The 19,225-nt window shown below is 42.2% G+C and overlaps 1 protein-coding gene across 1 annotated transcript in view; it reads left to right on the top strand.

The window, feature by feature from the left end:
* The window catches only part of LOC119019481 (phospholipid-transporting ATPase ID-like), a 35,517-nt gene that overhangs the window by 6,475 nt on the left and 9,817 nt on the right, over window positions 1-19,225 (top strand). The window contains exons 2-17 of the mRNA XM_037098115.1: window positions 4,719-4,806; window positions 5,168-5,226; window positions 7,726-7,839; window positions 9,550-9,648; window positions 12,900-12,961; window positions 14,725-14,797; window positions 14,938-15,008; window positions 15,248-15,330; window positions 15,996-16,154; window positions 16,293-16,381; window positions 16,735-16,928; window positions 17,037-17,245; window positions 17,798-17,841; window positions 18,071-18,236; window positions 18,365-18,553; window positions 18,677-18,792. Coding sequence (XP_036954010.1) covers window positions 4,764-4,806; window positions 5,168-5,226; window positions 7,726-7,839; window positions 9,550-9,648; window positions 12,900-12,961; window positions 14,725-14,797; window positions 14,938-15,008; window positions 15,248-15,330; window positions 15,996-16,154; window positions 16,293-16,381; window positions 16,735-16,928; window positions 17,037-17,245; window positions 17,798-17,841; window positions 18,071-18,236; window positions 18,365-18,553; window positions 18,677-18,792 — 1,770 coding nt within the window. The 5' untranslated portion in view covers window positions 4,719-4,763. The remainder of the gene's footprint in view (window positions 1-4,718; window positions 4,807-5,167; window positions 5,227-7,725; window positions 7,840-9,549; window positions 9,649-12,899; window positions 12,962-14,724; window positions 14,798-14,937; window positions 15,009-15,247; window positions 15,331-15,995; window positions 16,155-16,292; window positions 16,382-16,734; window positions 16,929-17,036; window positions 17,246-17,797; window positions 17,842-18,070; window positions 18,237-18,364; window positions 18,554-18,676; window positions 18,793-19,225) is intronic.

Below are 19,225 nucleotides of genomic sequence, written 5' to 3'. Positions count from 1 at the left end.
AAGCTCCTAATGTTTCCCTAAAGCTCTTTGTTTATTCTGAGAGAACAAGATGTCTCGCAGCCACGAGGAGCCTCTCCGCTCTAACAACTTTCAGAAAGTTACGCCCCGTCGACTCCCCTCCTCGCGTCAAACCTGCTCGCTGTTTCTCCTCTTTGCACCTTTTTCTCTCCTCCTCCTCGAAAGTAGACCTCATTTATCCAGAGCTGTGTTTGCTGTTAGACAAAACACACACGCACACACACACACACAGGAAAACATGCTGAGGCCTCTGAAAACACACCAGCTGAGCTTGTCGGCTTATCTTTTACCGTGACCATCATCGTGTGATTGGTTGAACTGCGGAGACTATTATGCAACGACTCATATCTACTGTATATATCTTTTCCCTCATTGTTTCAAGTATTTGTGGCCTTGTTCAAGTCAGACGCAACACTCAACACTCTGTACATATTGTGGGTACAGAACAGTTTTCCTTTCTGCGGGGGACGTGTGTGTTTCACATCATTGTACAGGTGTGATTTTTGATAAGACCAGTAGTCTGGGCGTTGGTCACGATGGATTTAAACTTGGCTCTGGAGATGTGGCAGGACTGCATCATGTGTCAAGGGAGATAGAACACTTAAGTCATTAATGATGGTTACAAGGGTACCAATGTGCATCAACTACAAGGAATCGCTCAGCCTTTTCGTTTCCTTTCCAAGAGCTCATGCCTTAAGTACAGGGCTGGAGCCAGGTGGCTGTTAGCCTAAATTAGCATAAAGATAGCCAGAGTGAAGAGGCAAACATTAGCCAGGAGTTAATGTGTCAGTGAAGGAGCCACCGTCAACTGTTAGAGAGGGGATGGTGACGGCGATAGCGAAAATGTTCTACCTGTGTTTGTGTAAGAGAGAGAGAGAGAGAGAGAGAGAACACACATGCGTTGATACGAATAATGTTGGATTGTGGAGGGAACATACACTGGACCTTTTCAGGGGCCCAACCTTTTTCCGTAGGTGGGCCTGGATACTCAGGCATCTGTCTACACACACACACACACACACACATACACACACAGAGCAAACGCTTCTGTCTTTCAGCTGCAAACAAGAGTTTTTGAGAATAGTGTACTGTTCAGTTGAGAAACCAGAGATCACTAATCAGACAAGACACTCATTCATCCGTGTGACCTCTGACCTGTTGAGCCAGTCACAGGTGAATGTGACACTGGGATACTGTAACCCACTTTTGTTTGCCTGGAATAACATTAATTCTAGTGTTTGTTTCCTGCACTCAAAAAGTTAAAGGTTTCACTGAAGCCTTTGTGTGTGTGTGTCTGTGTGTGACTGTGTGTATGTGTGTGTGTGTATGTGGGTGTGTGGGAGAAAGCAGAGCGAGATAAGTAGGGCATCTCCAAGTCACCACTGCATGTCACAGGTAAAGGCGGTTTAAGCTGAACCACAGCATGCTCTGATTAAACCTCCCCCAGGCCCACATTTTTCCATTGTGGCTTTAAAGCTAAATGTTTTATTTTGCACACCTGAATAGAGCTTTGACGCAAACCCATCCACAAAATCTGCAGAATTTGAATAAATAACAGTTTGGACATTATGAAGTCTATGTATTGTGTTGCAGAGACATTTACTGAAGTTAGCATGCGAACTGGCTAGCCCCAGTCGGTCCCGGTCCCAGTCCAAAGCTCCCTTGCTGGCTATGCTTCAATTTTGACTTCATGGGAACATCAAGATATGAATTAGAGTATCACTTAAAACAATGGCAGCCTCATATAATCTGGTAAATTGTCTCCAGTGATTTCACTCGGTGGCTAAGTTGCATTGTGGGTAATGTGGGCACCAGGTTTTGAAAAGCAGTCCAGTGGTCAAGCACCGCACTCCTTTAACGCTACTGAACTGGTGATGGGCAAAAATTCACTCGACCGAACAGAGATATTACCATATCTTTTAAAATCCTGCCACCTTCATTACCCACAATGCAAGTTAGCCACTGAGTGAAATCACTGGAGGCAAGTGATGTAACTTCTTCTGGAGCCACAAAAGGCTTTGTACTACTGCCCATGCAGCCATACTCCTCAAGACCTGTAAACGCATTTTAAAGTGTAAAATTGGTGCTCACACTTCAAGAGAAATAAACTGTGGTAATGCAGTGGTCATTGTAAAAAATGTCCCAATTCAACAATGTGGCTCTTTGTTTTTGTAAGTGTTTGTATGGTAGTGGTTAAAGATTAAATTGTAGATTTAGTTCAAAGATCACAATCCTTGACTTAGATACAGGTGTTAAAAAAAAGGCTACACACAGACAAAGAATGTGATTTTAGAATAAATTTGGTTTTACTTGACAGCTGTGTTATTCTTCCCACCATCTCCTTAACTCATCCTCTGAAGCCAGTTGTGTCTCGATGGTGTGTCAGCACTGTTGCAAAGCCTGGAAAGTCAGAGTACCTCTGCCAAGAGTATGAAAATCCAAAACAACTCCCCAACATTTAACAGTCCACACCTTCTGACATTCAAAGTTAAGCCTTGTTAAATGTTCACGATGACTGCAGTGAGTTTAAATGTCACTTTTTCACATGTTTGGCTGCAGAACGAAGCAGCTGGTTAATTGAGTGGAGTGAATGAATAGGAGGACTGTTTGCTTTTTGGGGTTTTATAGTGGGATTCTGTTAAAGAGAGTGGTATGTGGTGGATGGTTACAAGTGTGTGTTTGTGTGCGTTTACTCTCCATACACAGTTGTGTTAATATTTTCACATAATGGAGGAACACGCATTAAAAAAAAAAGTTGCATGCAAACACACGTGTCGTGGCATGGGTGTGTGTGTTTTCCAGATCTTTTGGCATTCCATGTTGAAACACACACATTCCTCTACAAACACATGTGCGTGATATTTATAGCCCCAGCACTGACGTCACCTTGGCAACCTATGCCGGGGGGCGGGATCTAAAAAAAAAACACTGCTTCCTGTCTGGGAACCATCAACACACAGACTTTTTCCCCCCACTTATGGGCACATTTGCACTTCACTGAATTATTTTCTCTGGTGAGTTTTGTCATACAGTATATGGTTTTCTACTGTAGTTTTCTGTGTTTTTTGATTTTTGAGATCACATGTCTGCACAGACGCTCCCGGTTGCATATGCAAGCCTGCGGATGATTTGTTTAGGTTGTTTAATCCTGCTGGACGATGGATTTCTTCGTGAAGGACTCAGATAGTGGAGGTCAGATTTTCTAGGTGTCACTTAATGGACGTTCTCGAGTGGGCCGTCTCAGTGAGCAACAGCTAATGTTAGTTGAATCAAGACAGAGACGAGCGAACAAAACAAAGGAAATGTTTATTACAGCAGATTAAACATATAATACGATAATGAGTCTTGTCAGAACGAAGAAGCAAGCAGCAAGAAGAATCCCCCTGTTGAGTCTGGACACTGGTGGTGTTGATGGAGGATGAGTCTTATGAGACAGATAGGGCTGAAGAAACAATGAAGATGGTGAATCTGTGAAGACTGGGCAGTGACAGGGAGGCAGAGGGCGCGTGAACTAGAGTCAGGAGACAATCCTATTGAAAACGACAGCAGCGAGACGATACACTCACATTGGAAAGATGTACCATGTAAAAGATGGTATGAGAGATAAACTAAGGACGAAGCATGGAAAAGGTAGTCTTCCTGTCTGAACTTCAGCTTGAGCTTCATTTTAGAAAAGGAGTCAGCAAACATAAACCAGTAACTTTAAGCACAACATAAGTTACACACAGTCCCTTTGAAAGGTCAAATTAGATTGAGAAGCCACTCAGAATCAACTGACAGCTTCTGTTCAACATCATCATCTGATTCAGCACTGTGATTGACAGAGTCACGGTGCCAGTCATCCTACTACTACTACTACTACTACTACTAATACTAATACTGCTAAGAACTACGGTTGACTTCTTCTGGTGATTGATGGCTTGGTGTGTCAGAGCTGTAAGAAAGTAGCCACTAAAGCAACAACGGCAAGCTTTTCGGTCTCACCATCACTCGGCTGAGACGGACCACAGGGTCAGACATGGCTCTGGATTTTGAACACTTACCGGCAGAAGGAGTGGAAGTGTGGCCTGAGAGGGGAGCCTCCCTCTGAGTCACTCTGCCCTACATGGGAAAAACATTAAGAGGCTGGAGGGCTGAAGTAAGAACCTGAAGTAAGACGTTTTGGACTGAAAGGGGAAGTGAAGGCAGGACTCTCTCTCTCAAAACTGGACCCTCCTTTCTCTTCCGCACATGTAGCCCTCACCCTAATCCCTCATGTGTGTTTGTTTATCATGTTCCCTTTACACTGACCACTTCCTTACACATATACACTGATACACACAGGGTACACCTGCGACAGCAAATGTCTCTACCGTTTATATCTTCTTCACTTGGTGGCAGAACCTTTTCCAGTACAGGGAAGCCTTTTCCAGTACCGGGACACCTTGTTTAAGCTTGGTTTTTAAAAGCCGTGCGGAATGATTACCTCATAGTGCACATTATGGAAAATGCCCTGATGGCAGCTGGCGGGTACTTCGTCATTCTCACTTTTACAGCAGGGATGTTTAAACTGGAGTTTCCAGGAGAAAGCTGACGTTTGACTTGAAAAGTCTGGGGCGTATGTGTATGGAGGTTTAGTTCCTGGTAATGAAGATATTGGGGTGACTCAGATCTGTCCTTTCTTTTGTCAAAGTGTAACAGCTTTCTCTCTCTCCCCTCAGGCTGGTGTGATGGATAGATAGCAGGAGGAGGACGAGGAATAGAAGATGTCGTTCTTTGGCATGGACTGCGTCAGGAAGAAAGAGAGAGGTGAGCTCTAATCACAACCCTGGTCTTTGGCAGTTTACTTGACAAAACTACGAGGTATCTACATTGAAACATGAATTTTATAACAACATTTTTAAATAAAAAAAATTGCATGATCATACATTCTGGTATTTTAAATGAGTGAGTGTGAGTGTTAAATATATATATATATATATATATAATATTTAAGGGTTTTTATGTGATAATTAACTTTTTGTTTCTTGCAGAAACCACGTCAGACACACATTGGCGAATCATGATATATTCCTTAACACATATGTGGAACTTTAAGGCCATGATATCAGTACACACGTTTAAATTCATATAAACTAACAATCATAGTTTCGCTGTCTCTTTATGTCAGAGGTGGAGAGGAAACTCCGAGCCAACGACCGCGACTACAACCTCTCCTTCAAATATGCAGTAAGTATTAATGTGTTATTGTTGGTCAGTCTTCCACTCACATGGTTCAACAATGTGACTTGAATCCACTTAACGTTTAGACAAAACAGCCTACTTCCTTATTTTGTCAGATATTTACTCTAAAACTCCCCCGCGGGGCGTGTGTTGCTGCTTGACTGTCCGGTCTGTAAGCATTTAGCAGAATGCATTTTGGTGTTTCTGGATTTGTTCTTGGAGGGTTACAGCCTGCTACATATAGAGGACAGTTTTCATCACACAGGGGATAGGAATAAATGTAAATAAATTGCTATTTTGCTTATCAGGATGATAAGATGCCTAAAAAGTAGAAAAGAAAATTCATGAATTGATGTTGTGAGATGGGGATTTATGTAAAAAAAAAAATAAGAAACTTCTTCACTTGAAAAAAAAAGTTTTGCCTCATAAGACAATATATACTCTGAAATTTTACATATGTAAGTTTTGTACACCTACATACAAAGACACAGTTATATTGCATCTCAATCTCAATCAGTGATAAAGAACACCTAAAAAAAAACATGAAATGGAAAAGATGGAATTGAACGGAAAAATGATTCATTTTATTTTGTTCCCTCACTCTTATTTATTATACTTCTTGTTAAAAATCCCCCTCCACACAACTCTGAAGAGATAAAACTAATGGAAAATTCCAAAAATGGTGCAAAGATGAATTGCCCCTGCTTGTGTATTTAAACATTTACATTCAGAACAGAATCTGTGCTCTGTGGACGGTGTTGTTAGTAAGGAGATCCAGTGATTGAGGGAAACTCGGAGTCACCGTCCGGCTGGCCAGAACTTTCAGCCTCCTGATAAGATCCACCTGGCAGAGAGCGAAAGCCTCCCACCAGATTACACTCTCATAAAGTCAGACATCTGCAGAAGAACCCCCAAGGATCCTTCACAAATCCTGAGACCTACTCACGGGTTTAATGAACAAATATTACAACAGATTAGCAAAGCTGTAACCCAGAGATGTGTGCAATTCTTTGCTTGTGCAATGAGAGGGGAAATGTAGTTAGTTTTAGTTAGCATTAGCTAACGCTGTGTGAACAGAGTGCTGACCACACAGCTAATAATACGATTATAATACGTTGTGGGTGATAAAAGCGCAACGCTCTCCAGCAACCTTCAGGCTGCAGACAATCTCCTTACGCAAACTGACTGTTTTTGGTCTCTGTTGTAAGAGTTTCTGACTGGTAAAGCTCAGGAGAGACACACACAGCCAGAACAAGGGTGTCCTCCATTGTGTTGGTTACTGGGGGTGAAGGGTGGCGAGTTCCATCCCATTCAATACATGATTGGTTTCTTGAAAAATCGTGAAGGTGACGACACTGAAAAGTTGGGAAAAAGGAGCGGTCTGAAAAGTTGCCTCTCACTGTGTGCCATGTGGAACCCTATTTCGAAATAAAATCCAATCCAAATGTTTAAATAGATACAATAATTGTGCCATCAAAAGACAAAAACTGCTTTACAACACTTTCTGGTTATACAACAGCTGGAGGCCAAATGCAGAAATTAAAGGGGAGGAGGATTAATGACTTGATTAATGACTAAATTGTCTTATTCAGAGGGAACGTGAGTGCAAAATCCACTTTTTGTATTTTTCTACTATCCTTTTTAAGGCCGTATGTGTTTACTTGTAATGTGGCTAATTTAGCAATTTCACACCGAATAACTCAGGCTTAAAAACAAATTGTGAAGTCTTATTTTCTGAAGTGGAGGAAGCCTATAAATTTAGTATGGTTGTTTATCCTATAAGGACACCATAAGCCTGGACCATTTGGTTTAAGGAAGGCCTCTGTTTTATGGCATCTGTTCTGCCTGCAGATCGATTTGATTAGGCCTTTTGTCTTCTGTCTTCTGTTCCACCATATCTACCATCTGTCTGTCTGTACATTTTTTATGACAGTTTGGCCTTTGAGTATCCACAGGACCACAAACACAGGCAAATATCTGTTCAAGTCATGAATTTGATTACCTACCATGCATCTGTCTTACCATTCTGGATGCATAAAGTCAGATTTCCATTTTTTAAAAAAAACATAAAGGTTTTATGGATTCACGTAAATGTAGTCCGAAGAATAACACATGCTGCACACACTAAACTAACATTTTAGAGGACCAGACTTTATTTTCCCACTGGAGGTTTTTCTCAGAAAGCGTGTTGTTGTGTTTTAAGGACAAGATATCCCAGAAGATACTCTAAATGATCCTTCTGTCTTCTTCTTCTTCTTCTGACCAAATCTCATGATCGAGAAGTTTTGCTTCCCTTTTTAATGGCTGGATGACCTCATGAGTGAACCAGTGAGATGCAGCTCTTAAAGTTTCTTGGAAAAGGTCAATATGTGTATTTGATTCAAGGAATCGCTGCATTTTCTTGAAACCCTCAACCCTGTGTATTTCAGTCTTAATCCCACACTGATGTAACACTGAATCTTGTTTGGCTTTTAATTGTCCTCCTTCCCTTCACAACTCTTTCAGACGAACGCCATCAAGACCTCCAAGTACAACCCCTTCACCTTCCTACCTCTTAACCTGTTTGAGCAGTTCCAGAGGATTGCTAACGCCTACTTCCTGTTTCTGCTGGTGCTCCAGGTGAGGAAAACCAGCGCACGCATGTCGGGACACATGCAGATGAGACGACCATCCAACTGTCTAGCTAATTTTACTAGCGGTCAAGCTAAACAGTCAGTTTCATCAGGAACACTGGGGCAAAACAGAACTATACGAGCTGACAAAGAGAGAGGGGAAGACGAGGGCTTAAATACACAGAGGGCGATTCACTGATGGCACACAGGTGAACACAGAAAAGGGGCGGGAAAACAGACGAAGGGAGGAAGTGGAAAGTGAAACAAGACACAAGGATAGAACTTCAAAATTATACAGGAATTAACTGAACCACAAACCATGACAGTTACCGAACAAGCACACAGCTGCTGGTGCATGTACTAACTTTAATCCGAGAACAAATCGCTGCTTTGCCTCTGTAGAGAGCTTCTCTCTCTACATCTGTATACTTGTACTTTATAGTAGATTGATGATGTGCGACTGACCGATGATCGCTGACAGTGACAGTTACTAGGCCTGCTCTTTCTTTCAAAAATGAATGCCCCAGAATACCCTTCCATTCCCACTCCTGGACGCCAAGCCCCCAGGAACAGCGCCAGGCTTTGAATCCAGCTTTTGTAGTGGCCAAACCATGTAATTACATCCTCACGTGATGCACTGGGGCCCAAAACTACTTTTTCCCAAAAAGCTTACGTTGTGAAATAAGCGCCTGTAAAGCGGTGGAAACATTTTTTTGAGCATCACAACCCCTGCGAAATGAGTCGTTTCACCCATAATTTTAGCCATTAGGTCCAATAAAAGTTGGAGAATTGGGGCTCTACCTCCATTGCTTTGTCCAGATTTAATATAATGTCGTTGCTGGACCCCCTAACTAAAAGGTATTGAATTTAATTATGTTGGATCGGAGATTATAGTGGGGGAACTGCAACATAAAATTCATCAGTTGATATATTGATGGCTTGGATTAAGAGTTGCGTCGAGCTCACATAAGCCCTCCATACACTAACTGTGTTGTGTTAAGAGGGTAAATGTAGAAATGTTTTGATTTGCAAAGAAGATCACGCAGATCATCTTTAGATCAAAGCGAAATTAAGCAATTCATAATATTTCCGGAAGCATCTGAAACTGTCATGAGACTGCTGAGAATCCATGTGAGTCAAACGTACAGTAGCACAGAGTCGAGCGCGACACGTCCTCAGCGAGACAACCGTCCTCTCTCATAGTGAAGCTGTGTGTTAACCAAACAGGATGTGGACAAATCAAGCGCAACGAGATTAAGGAAGTGTAATATCCAGCCCAGGAAATTGCCTCATCGTGTGCAAAACAGTTGTGTTGCACCACGAGGCCGTCTGCAGTAGCTGCTCTGCTGACAGCTGATGAATAAATAAATGATGTGCAACGCTTTTTTTAATATATATATATTATCCAGTGCCTATGAATCAACGTCAGTGGGCCCTGTCCATGCGTCATACTCTGTCAGGGTTTGAGACTTCATGACGATGGCTAAAAAAAATTCCTATTTGGTTTCATCATGTACATTTACATCAGTGGCTAAATTTGCACGTCATTCCAACTGTGTGCTGTTCTTCTACTTCATTTCGACAGTACTGAAGTTTCTTTACATTCCTCTGTGTCATGCACACAGTTTTCCACTCTATGTCCTCTCACTGTTACCAGTTTTCTGCAGCTGCTGTATCCAAAACTAAACAGTTTTTCTTGTGTGTGTGTGTCCTTCAGGTGATTCCTCAGATCTCCTCCCTGTCCTGGTTCACCACAGTCGTGCCTCTGATTCTCGTGCTGTCAGTCACTGCTCTCAAGGATGCCACTGATGATATTGTGAGCGCACTTGAAAACATTTTTAGTCCTAACTATTAGTTAAGTTCAGCCTCAAAATACACATACCGGTAGAGAAAAGTCATGCATTACATGCACCAGATTTTATTTTGCAGATTTCTCTTTGCAGTCTTTACAGCCTGTGACGAGACTGTTATAACCAGGAAATATGAGTGCGCTGGAATTTTGAGATTTAAACGCAGTAACACTGATATATTTAATATGGTAATTGTTAACCCTGACGTGGATTATCCAAAGTGATCACAAGTTGAGGTGCTTCACGCTCTGTCTGTGAGCTCATTGTCTGTGACAGTGATTAAATAACTGATCTCTCTGTGTTTTCGCTGCCCTTAGAACAGCATTTTAGTCCTGTGTTTGTTTGACCCATCCATGACGAGGAAGGCTACTTGACCTCATCCTTTCCTGCATGTCCAAAAACTCATAAAATGTAGTAACAGACTGAATGTTCTTAACAACGGCGTGCTATTTACAAACTATCCCATGAGATCATGTTGTCTTCTCAGTTTGACATCCACTGGATTAAAACGTTTAACGAATCTCAAAGGAATCTCTTCTAGGATCTTTAACTAACCATGTCCAAGTGGCCTCCCAAACTAAACCACACCTTTAAAGGTTTAAGATACAAAAAGAACTTAGTCATTTACAGTAGGTATGAGTAAAATTAGTAGACTTGACTCCTCTTGTCTGTCATGTGAGAGTGAAGCGAAGATAAGATAATGAATCAGGGAGGAATTTCCACAGAATCTTAAATAAAGTTGGTGATATGTAGTTTTAATGATCCCCATCACCACATAAAATACAAACAACCTAAAGGCCCAAATCTTTTTCTCACAGGCATGGTAGTGGTTAGTGTGCTTATCTCATCCTGCTGATAATAACCGTTTACTCTCTGACTTTGGGAAAAACAGTTTCACTAACATCTGCAGTCTCATATACAAAACACTCACTGCACATAACTCGTGGTATCATTTTCCTTGCTCTCTGTCAAACATAACGCACATTTGTTCGCTGGCACAAACAGTCTGCTCAGTGTCAAATTAAGGTCGCAGCGACGACTCTGTCACCGCTTGATGTTGATCCAAGCAGACTTTGACCTCGTTTGACCTCAGGCTAACGTTTCTCTTCCATTCTTTCAGGGAGCTTCTTGGCAAATAGAAACCTCACACTTCATTCACTTTGCGATTAAAAGGATTGGGCCCTTGTTGTTAAATGATTGATCAGTAGACGGTGTCACCAGTGCAGTGTGTGAAAATGTTGTGACGTATTTCTGCATTACTGATGAAAAAGGGCGTCATATGGCGGAGGAGGTTGATTAAGCAAGAACAAAAATTCCCCTCTATCGAGTCCCACGCCCTCATCACAGCTGACCTTTTTTGGTTTTCAGTCGTCAAAATGATTTCTTTTACTGTCATTGCTGTGCGGGAACCGAAACAGGACAAAAACTTCCTCCGAGGCAAAGAAAGGAAAATTACGTCTCAGCTGTCAAGGTCAACCAAACATTTCTGTACGTGTGTGTGGCACCCTATCACCTAATGCCAAACCACCGAGAGGAAGTTAATGTTGTCATGGGTTAAATATTAGCTCCAGGAGAAAGAACAAGAGGCTTTTTGTTTGGGAAATCTTGAACAGTCCAGGCTGCCGGTACCCATCTGTTCCTATAGTGAAGTCATCGTTTTCAGGCTTGATTTGATCTTAGCACGTACACAGCAACTCCAACCTGACCATGTATGGCGAGGCAGATGACCTTGCAGAACAACTCTGAAATAACTGTTTGCAATGTTATTGCAATGTTTACCAGCCACCGCCCCTCCGAGTTGTATCAATGTTCCAATTCAGTAGATATGTATTGTGTTTTTGATGTTTTTGTTCAGATTTTAGTTTAAAAACATAAAAAGAAAAGTACCAACACAATTTAAAGAGATTACAGCTTTGTCTATATGTTGTGTTACGGGGATAGCAGGCTAACCAGCTAGCCCCAGCCAGTTCCAGTCCAATTCTCCCTTGCTAGCGCTGTAAAAACCATCATTAGATCAATGCTTTGAGCTCCAAGTACAGACTTCCAGCTGCATTGCTAACTGAGCTAAATAGCTAGAGGCATCAACAGGTAGCAGCAGTTAGCAGGTACTCTCTAACGTGATATGCTATAAATTTTTTATGAGTATGAATGAATACGAATATGAATTTAGCAGGTCGGCAATTTTTAAATATTGCACTTTTAATTATGATGATATTTTGGGGAATTTTGGACTCTCCCTGTTTGAGACCAATGACCAATCTCATTTGGTGGCTTCATATTGGTGTCATAGTAAAAGCCTTTAAATTACTAAATAGCAGGGTGTTTTTATTGTGAAGAAGTTAGGGTATATGAAATGTGTTTGTAACTGATTAAGCGGAGCCACTTTGTTAGCAGTGATTCTTCGATACTACTGCAGGGATCGGGACAAGAGCATCATTGGTTTAAGACTCACTTTCTAGCGGGCAGCCCAGTTGTGGTGGAAATGTAAAATCCTGGCCACACCAAGCCATACGAGCCAGGATAGTTGATGTGCTCGGAAACAGCACTAGTCAACCAGATTTCAAAGAAATCAAAATTTGTTTAAGAATCAACAATCAACTATCTGTCTCTGGAAATGCCTTTACAGCCTTGAAACCCCAAACAGAAATAAGTGCAAGAGCTTCTTTTATGGGAAAAATTACTTACTAGCTAACTCTGAATAGCTGACCTGTGCAATGGTGATGATTAAAACACTTTTAGTAAATTGTGTAAGGATGAAGCCTAACTTGTCCATCAAAGTTGTTTGGGCAATAACAAAAGGGAAACCACCCGTCAGCCCTGTCTGTCTCTGTAGTCGCCTCTGTGTCTCACTCACAGTAATAAATAGTGATCAGGGACTTCACCTGAAACAAAAACACAAAGGAGGTGTCATCATGGTGGAGTATAATTAGTTGTTAGAAGGGCAGTTGAAGTTTCCAGAAGGATCTAATTAAGCTGAAATCTTCAATGAAATCTCGATTGAAAGTTCCCGTACGATATTACGAAACTATATTAGACTGCGTATTTCCTCACATGCGTCGGCAGCTCTTTATTTGCATACGCCTGTTGTTGACACAAAACTTTCACAAGATTTTACATCAGAGCTCATCAGCGATTCAGTGTCGAAATTCAGTTTCCTGTAAACTTCTATGAAACAGCATTATTTCATAGTGTGTGTGTGTGTGTGTTATCTTTCCAGAATCGCCACCGGAGTGACAATCAAGTCAACAACAGAAAAGTTCAAGTCCTTATCGATAGAAAGTAAGTTAATGTGTGTGTGGATGCAAGTTTGTTCATTTGCTATGTGTGATGGGAAATACACCTGTGCTCAGGTATCCAAAGGATGAGTATGAGCGTATTTGCAGACGCACCATCACTTCTGGATGTGTTGATGGTCCTCGAGAAGCCTTCTCAGGGGCCCTGTAGCATTATTACGAAGAACTATCAGGAGAAAAAAAAGTATTTGGTTGTGTCAAGGGTTCAATAATGGCATCAGGTCTCATGAGCAAATCAAGCATTGCTCACATATTTGAAATAGCAGACGCCCGGTCAACAGGACGCAAAACAAGCACTCCTGACCATCCTGCAGCTGCTTCCTTTGGCTGTACTAGAAGGATCTTTTGAAAACAAGGAAATACAGGAATATGCAATAAAGATACAAGTTAGGTCCAAATTATCCTGTGAGTTTGTCGACAAACAGAAGAATTGAAAGTCATGCAAATGTGAAAGAATGCATTATTGGGTGACGAGGCAAGGACAAAATTGGAAATAGATATAGAATATAGGAAAATAGATTTTGTATCTGAAACACACCAGAATCATGTGCAATCTGTGCCTGTTTGTGATATGAGTGTATATGAGTGTATAGTCCCCAAATTTCAAGAAACAATACTGAGTGCATGAGCTCAGTCTCCTCAATTACGACTACAACCCCCTCTGAAGTGATGTTGAAATGCAATGGAAACAGTTACTGATTGAAAAATGTTGAAGAATCAATCAATGAATTCTGTTCAATCAGTTAATTGCCTCAGCTTTTCTGTACAGGCAGTAAAACAAAAAAAACTGCACAATGTCAACAAGTTATGAGTTGTGGATGAGCCTTTAGTCTACATAACACTGTGAGTAGTCCCCAACTTTACCCTGAATATTTGGGATATGTTTTCCACTCTAGGCGCCAACTCTGTTTTCAGATATTTATGGTGCACTGGATAGAAATATTTACATGAATTTCTGTGTCTTCCCTCCTGGGTAACCACTTCAAGATGCTCTGTGCCCACTTGTTTAGGGCGCCGCGGGAAGCAGCTGCAGAATGGCAGGAAGAGTCTGTTTTCTTCCTGATGACTCGATGTCTCAGTTTGTTTGAAAAGCTTAAAAACAACGTGCGTTTAATGTGAATACATTTTCTGAACATTGAATGAAGCAGATTTTCCAGCAGCAAAGACTGTGGATGTGAGTATTGTTACCTGCAGAAATGCAGGTTTGGCATTTAAATGGCTGATGGAGGGTTCAATTTTATTTTTCATTACAGTAATTGAAAATAGGATGGGGCTAGGAAGTGCGGTAACTTGAGCAAAGAAGACAAAATGTAAAATAAATAAATAAATAAATGAATACTCATGGACAGTCATTAACATTTAGCTATGAACGCTAAAATAAACAATGTCTACTGCTCTCATTTGAACTACTGCCAGCCTGGAAACTGGAAAACATGTAATGGAAAACGCTAAAAGGCATCAAATATTTGTATTCCTGCCAAGCCTTAAAAAACTTTCACATTGGCAGACAGATAATACAGGAAACTGGCAGGAACATGCAGTGAAGGAAAATGGCTAAAATTAGGATGACCTTGGTGTCCAACGCTTATTTTTGGACCCTCAGGCAGTTTATTTCCTGACAGTCCTCGACGAAAAGGGACAAGAATACCTTTCCCTGGAACGTCACATTCAAACCAGTCTCCACACACACACACACACACACACACACACAGTCCGAACATCCATCACCAGCCCGTTTCCTGTTCTCAGACTGCGGAGCGAGAAATGGATGGACGTCCAGGTCGGAGACATCATCAAGCTGGAAAACAACCAGTTTGTCACCGTGAGTAAACCAGTGGAACATATAATCTTCTTCTTCCATTTTATTCTGCATTCCCCAACAGCCCTCATGTTTAATATATATTTTATCCCATTCTGATGGCCGCATTCTGACAACAGTGATGAATCCCTCTGTGATTTCAGGCGGACCTCCTGTTGCTCTCCAGCAGTGAACCTCTCAACCTGGTGTACATCGAGACAGCAGAACTGGATGGGTTAGTCTCTGTTTTTGTGTAACATTGATGTGAGCTTGTTTAACGTAGAAATAGAGCATCAACAGGTGAGCACACTGTAATTCCTCCTCCATCTCATCCCTAATCCTCCCTGCTCATCTACTCTTCCTCGATGTTGTCTGTTTCCTCCCTCTCCCCTTCCTCCTCACCACTTTCTCTGCCTTCCTCTCATTGTGTCTATTCCTGTGTTTTCTTCACTTTCTCTCTTGTCTCCCCCTCAGAGAGACCAACTTGAAGGTGAGACAGGCTCTGACCGTGACAGGAGACCTGGGAGACGATATCGAAAAACTGGCAGATTTCAACGGTAAGAAGACAAACTAGAGGAAAACTGTTGGTTTCTAAAATTAGCAGCATGCGCCGTATGCAGACATTCGCACGCAGTGATGCAGTTGGTGCCTTTGCCTGGAGAAGCTGCGCAGTCACAAATATTACTGTGTCTAGCGCTTTGCACATTGAAGCAACAATTTTTGAATTGTTTCCAATGAGGAGCAAGCCTCTGCAGCAGCAGGCAGCCGCCCTAGCACTTTCTCAGAAAGGTGCTTTTGATCTCACCATTGATCTTTTTCTTTTTCCTGGCCCAGGCGATAACATTCACCACATTTGTGTCTCATGTCATGCACCAACACCCTCCTTGCTCAGATGTTCTGATAGCAAATAAAGAAAAAAAACAGATAGTAAACCACAAAGGGGCAATGTTGATCGTAGAGTGACTTTTGTGTCATAGAGACAAGGCTGTGTTTTTTTTCCCTCAGCACACAAACGCATCATCCGCTGTTTTAAGTATATTCTATGTGGTACTATAACCATCTCCCTGTCAAACCCAGGAACAGTATGATGAATAGGTTGAAAGCAACACAAAGGCACTCCGCTTTCACTAATGAAAATCAGTTTTTTATAAAATGCTTTAATGGTTGTTTGTCATTGTGAGCACGACCTCAAACCTGCCATGTCACCTCCCTCTCCCTCAAGGCGAGGTACTCTGCGAACCCCCCAACAACCGCCTGGACCGCTTCACGGGAACGCTAACCTACGCCGGTCAGAAATACCCGCTGGACAACGAGAAGATCCTGCTGCGTGGCTGCACCCTGAGGAACACGGAGTGGTGCTTTGGACTGGTGCTGTTCGGAGGTGGGAAGGACACGAATTAATGGGGAATTAGTGGAAACTGTCAACCTTGTTAACCTTGAGGGAGGGATGCGAAAAACCAATTCACAGATTTGATATGAGATCTTTTGAGGTCAACATGTTTCTGTTACTCCTCATCAGGTCCAGAGACGAAGCTGATGCAAAACTGTGGAAAGACCACATTCAAGAGGACCAGTATAGACCGTCTGATGAATTTCCTAGTCATTTGTGTGAGTTCTCAAATTATTCACCTCTCAGTCCATTATTCAACCTCCATCAGTTTTCTCAATCTGTCCAGAGCTTCAGCTCTTTATCCCCCCTCTGTCTGAAACGCTGTGTTTTATTTAGACCAGATCGAGATATAAGGTATACGAGATATAAGATATACTAGATTTGCGGGTCTAGTGTTCTATACGGACCTGTGGATTGGAAAATAATCGGATAGACCTACAGTGTATACATCACCACACCTCTCTCTCTCTCCGCACCAGTATCCCACCTTTATCTGCAGCTTTCAGTCATTCTTGAGAATGTTGTCCCTTTTCTGTATTAGCTCACCTTTTCTTACATCCTTTCCATTCAGATTTTTGCCTTCCTGGCCTTCATGTGCATCATCTTGGCAATAGGAAACTACGTCTGGGAGCTGAACGAAGGCTCACACTTCACAGTTTTCCTGCCCAGACAAGATGACAACGCTGCCGGCTTCTCCGCCTTCCTCACATTCTGGTCCTACGTCATCATCCTCAACACTGTGGTGCCCATCTCTCTCTATGTTAGGTAAGAACGGGCGATGAAGGGCTATTAGCTTAAATGGAAACAAAATGCGGGCGGTATATGAGCTTATATCTGCTTCTTGTCAATTGCTGTACCTACATCTGTCGGCAGTGTGGAGATCATCCGGCTGGGGAACAGCTTCTACATCGAATGGGACAGGAAGATGTACTACGCACGGAAAGACACCCCCGCCGAGGCGCGTACCACCACACTGAACGAGGAGCTGGGCCAAATCAAGTACATCTTCAGCGACAAAACAGGGACGCTCACCCAGAACATCATGATCTTCAACAAGTGCTCCATCAACGGCAAATCTTACGGTAAGATTGAAGACGTTAACCCGCAGCTCTGAGGCTGGTTCCAAGGACCTCTGGGTATCTGAATACAGGCAGAGACGAGGGGTTAGAGGGAGCTATCCTTATGAACGTGAGCACTCAGGGCTCATGAGCTCTCTGATGAGGAGCTCCTCTGGGAATATTCTCAAATACAAATTTAAAATATGACAGCCAGACTCCTTACAAAAAAACAGGGAAAGAGTGCACATTACTCAAATTTTAATGACTTGATTTCTTTTATTTTAAGATTTCGCTTTTTACTCTTAAAGCCTTTTATGGCCTGGCCCCAGATTACGTATCTGAGCTGCTGTCCCCTGAGATCATCAGGCAGGAACCGTGTGACTGTTTCCCATTCACGTTTAAAGCAACAAAGTGTAACCTCCTGGAGAGAGAAAGTTTTGATTGTTGAGTCTTTTTCTCAGGTCGTCCAGTGCTTATGCTTGGGGTCAGCAGCCTGGGCTGTACTCAGCTAATTTATCGTGTGTTTGAATGCGCATTCAGCACAAGTTTCATCTATTTTCTTTTTGTTCTTTTCAGGGGACGTGTATGATTACATGGGTCAAAGACTGGAAATAAATGAGGTGAGTTGAACTTGGTGGCATACATTCAGCAAGTCCTCGTTCTTGAATGGCATATTCAGTCAGGTGTAGATGCTTTTATGGTTTGCATTTCTTTCAACAGCTTCCCTTTCTGTGTGCAGCGGTGTGTCTAAATTATCTGAGAATCCATGGATTAAATCAACACTACAGTTATTCAACCAAAATTAAAGCGTCTGGGCAAAAATAAGATTTTCTGTCTCTCACTCAACAGCACACAGATACGGTGGACTTCTCCTTCAACCCGCTGGCCGACCCGCGCTTCATGTTCCACGACCACGCCCTGGTGGAGGCGGTGAAGCTGGAGAACCCAGAGGTCCACGCCTTCTTCAGGCTGCTGGCACTCTGCCACACCGTCATGGCCGAGGAGAAGAAAGAAGGTGAGGAAGCCTCCGTCTAATCAACACATGAATGCAAATCTCATGTCAGGAAAATTAAAGATTTGCAAACATATCAGTCGCGGTAATAGTAATAACAAATAAAATGACCTTTTTTTTCGCACTTTCAGGAGAGATTTTCTACCAGGCCCAGTCTCCAGATGAGGGAGCGTTGGTAACGGCGGCCAGAAACTTTGGATTTGTCTTCCGCTCGCGTACACCAGACAGCGTATCCATCGTGGAGATGGGACGGCAGCGCAGCTATGAGCTCCTCGCCATCCTGGACTTCAACAACGTCCGCAAGAGGATGTCCGTCATAGGTACCAAATCCACTGAACACAGATTGTTAAAGATTAGATTGTTAAAAGGTTCCTATTTTGTGCGAAGCGACTATTTGCTCTCATGTTCGTTCTGTGTATGTTTTTGTCTATTTGTGCGTACAGTACGGAGTCCAGAGGGGAAACTCTCTCTCTACTGTAAAGGTGCAGACACGATCATCTATGAGAGGCTGCATCAGTCCTGCAGCAAGCTGATGGACGTCACGACAGAGCACCTTAACGTCAGTCATTTTCCTGTCTGTTCATTACACAGAAAGAGAAGAAAGAATGTTTCTTTAGATTTGATTTTCGTTCCTAATGCAAGTTCTCCTGATTCTTTTTCTGCTTTTTTTTCTTTTTCCTTTTTGCTGGATCTTTGTGTGCCTGTGTGCCGGGTCTTTCATCATGTGTCAAGTGTGTTTGTGTGTGTTTATGCATAAAGATTTAATCCCCATGTGAATGTACGCCAGCAAGCTATAAACACAAAGTTGGATGAAATCCACAAAGAGGTCCTCCAAACACATTCTTGCTGTCCTGGAAGCATAAATTATTAATTTACGTGCTTGGATGTGAACTTTCATTTGTTTAGCACTTTTGAATTGCCTCAAATGTTTCATGCAATACAAAGAAAAACAGGTATGTACTTTGAAGATGATCCAAATAAGAGTTAAAATG

The sequence above is a fragment of the Acanthopagrus latus genome, chromosome 5 (genome assembly GCF_904848185.1).
Source record: "Acanthopagrus latus isolate v.2019 chromosome 5, fAcaLat1.1, whole genome shotgun sequence".
NCBI lineage: Eukaryota > Metazoa > Chordata > Actinopteri > Spariformes > Sparidae > Acanthopagrus > Acanthopagrus latus.
Note: the sequence above shows the minus strand (reverse complement) of the source record. Positions and strands in the feature narration are given on the sequence as shown.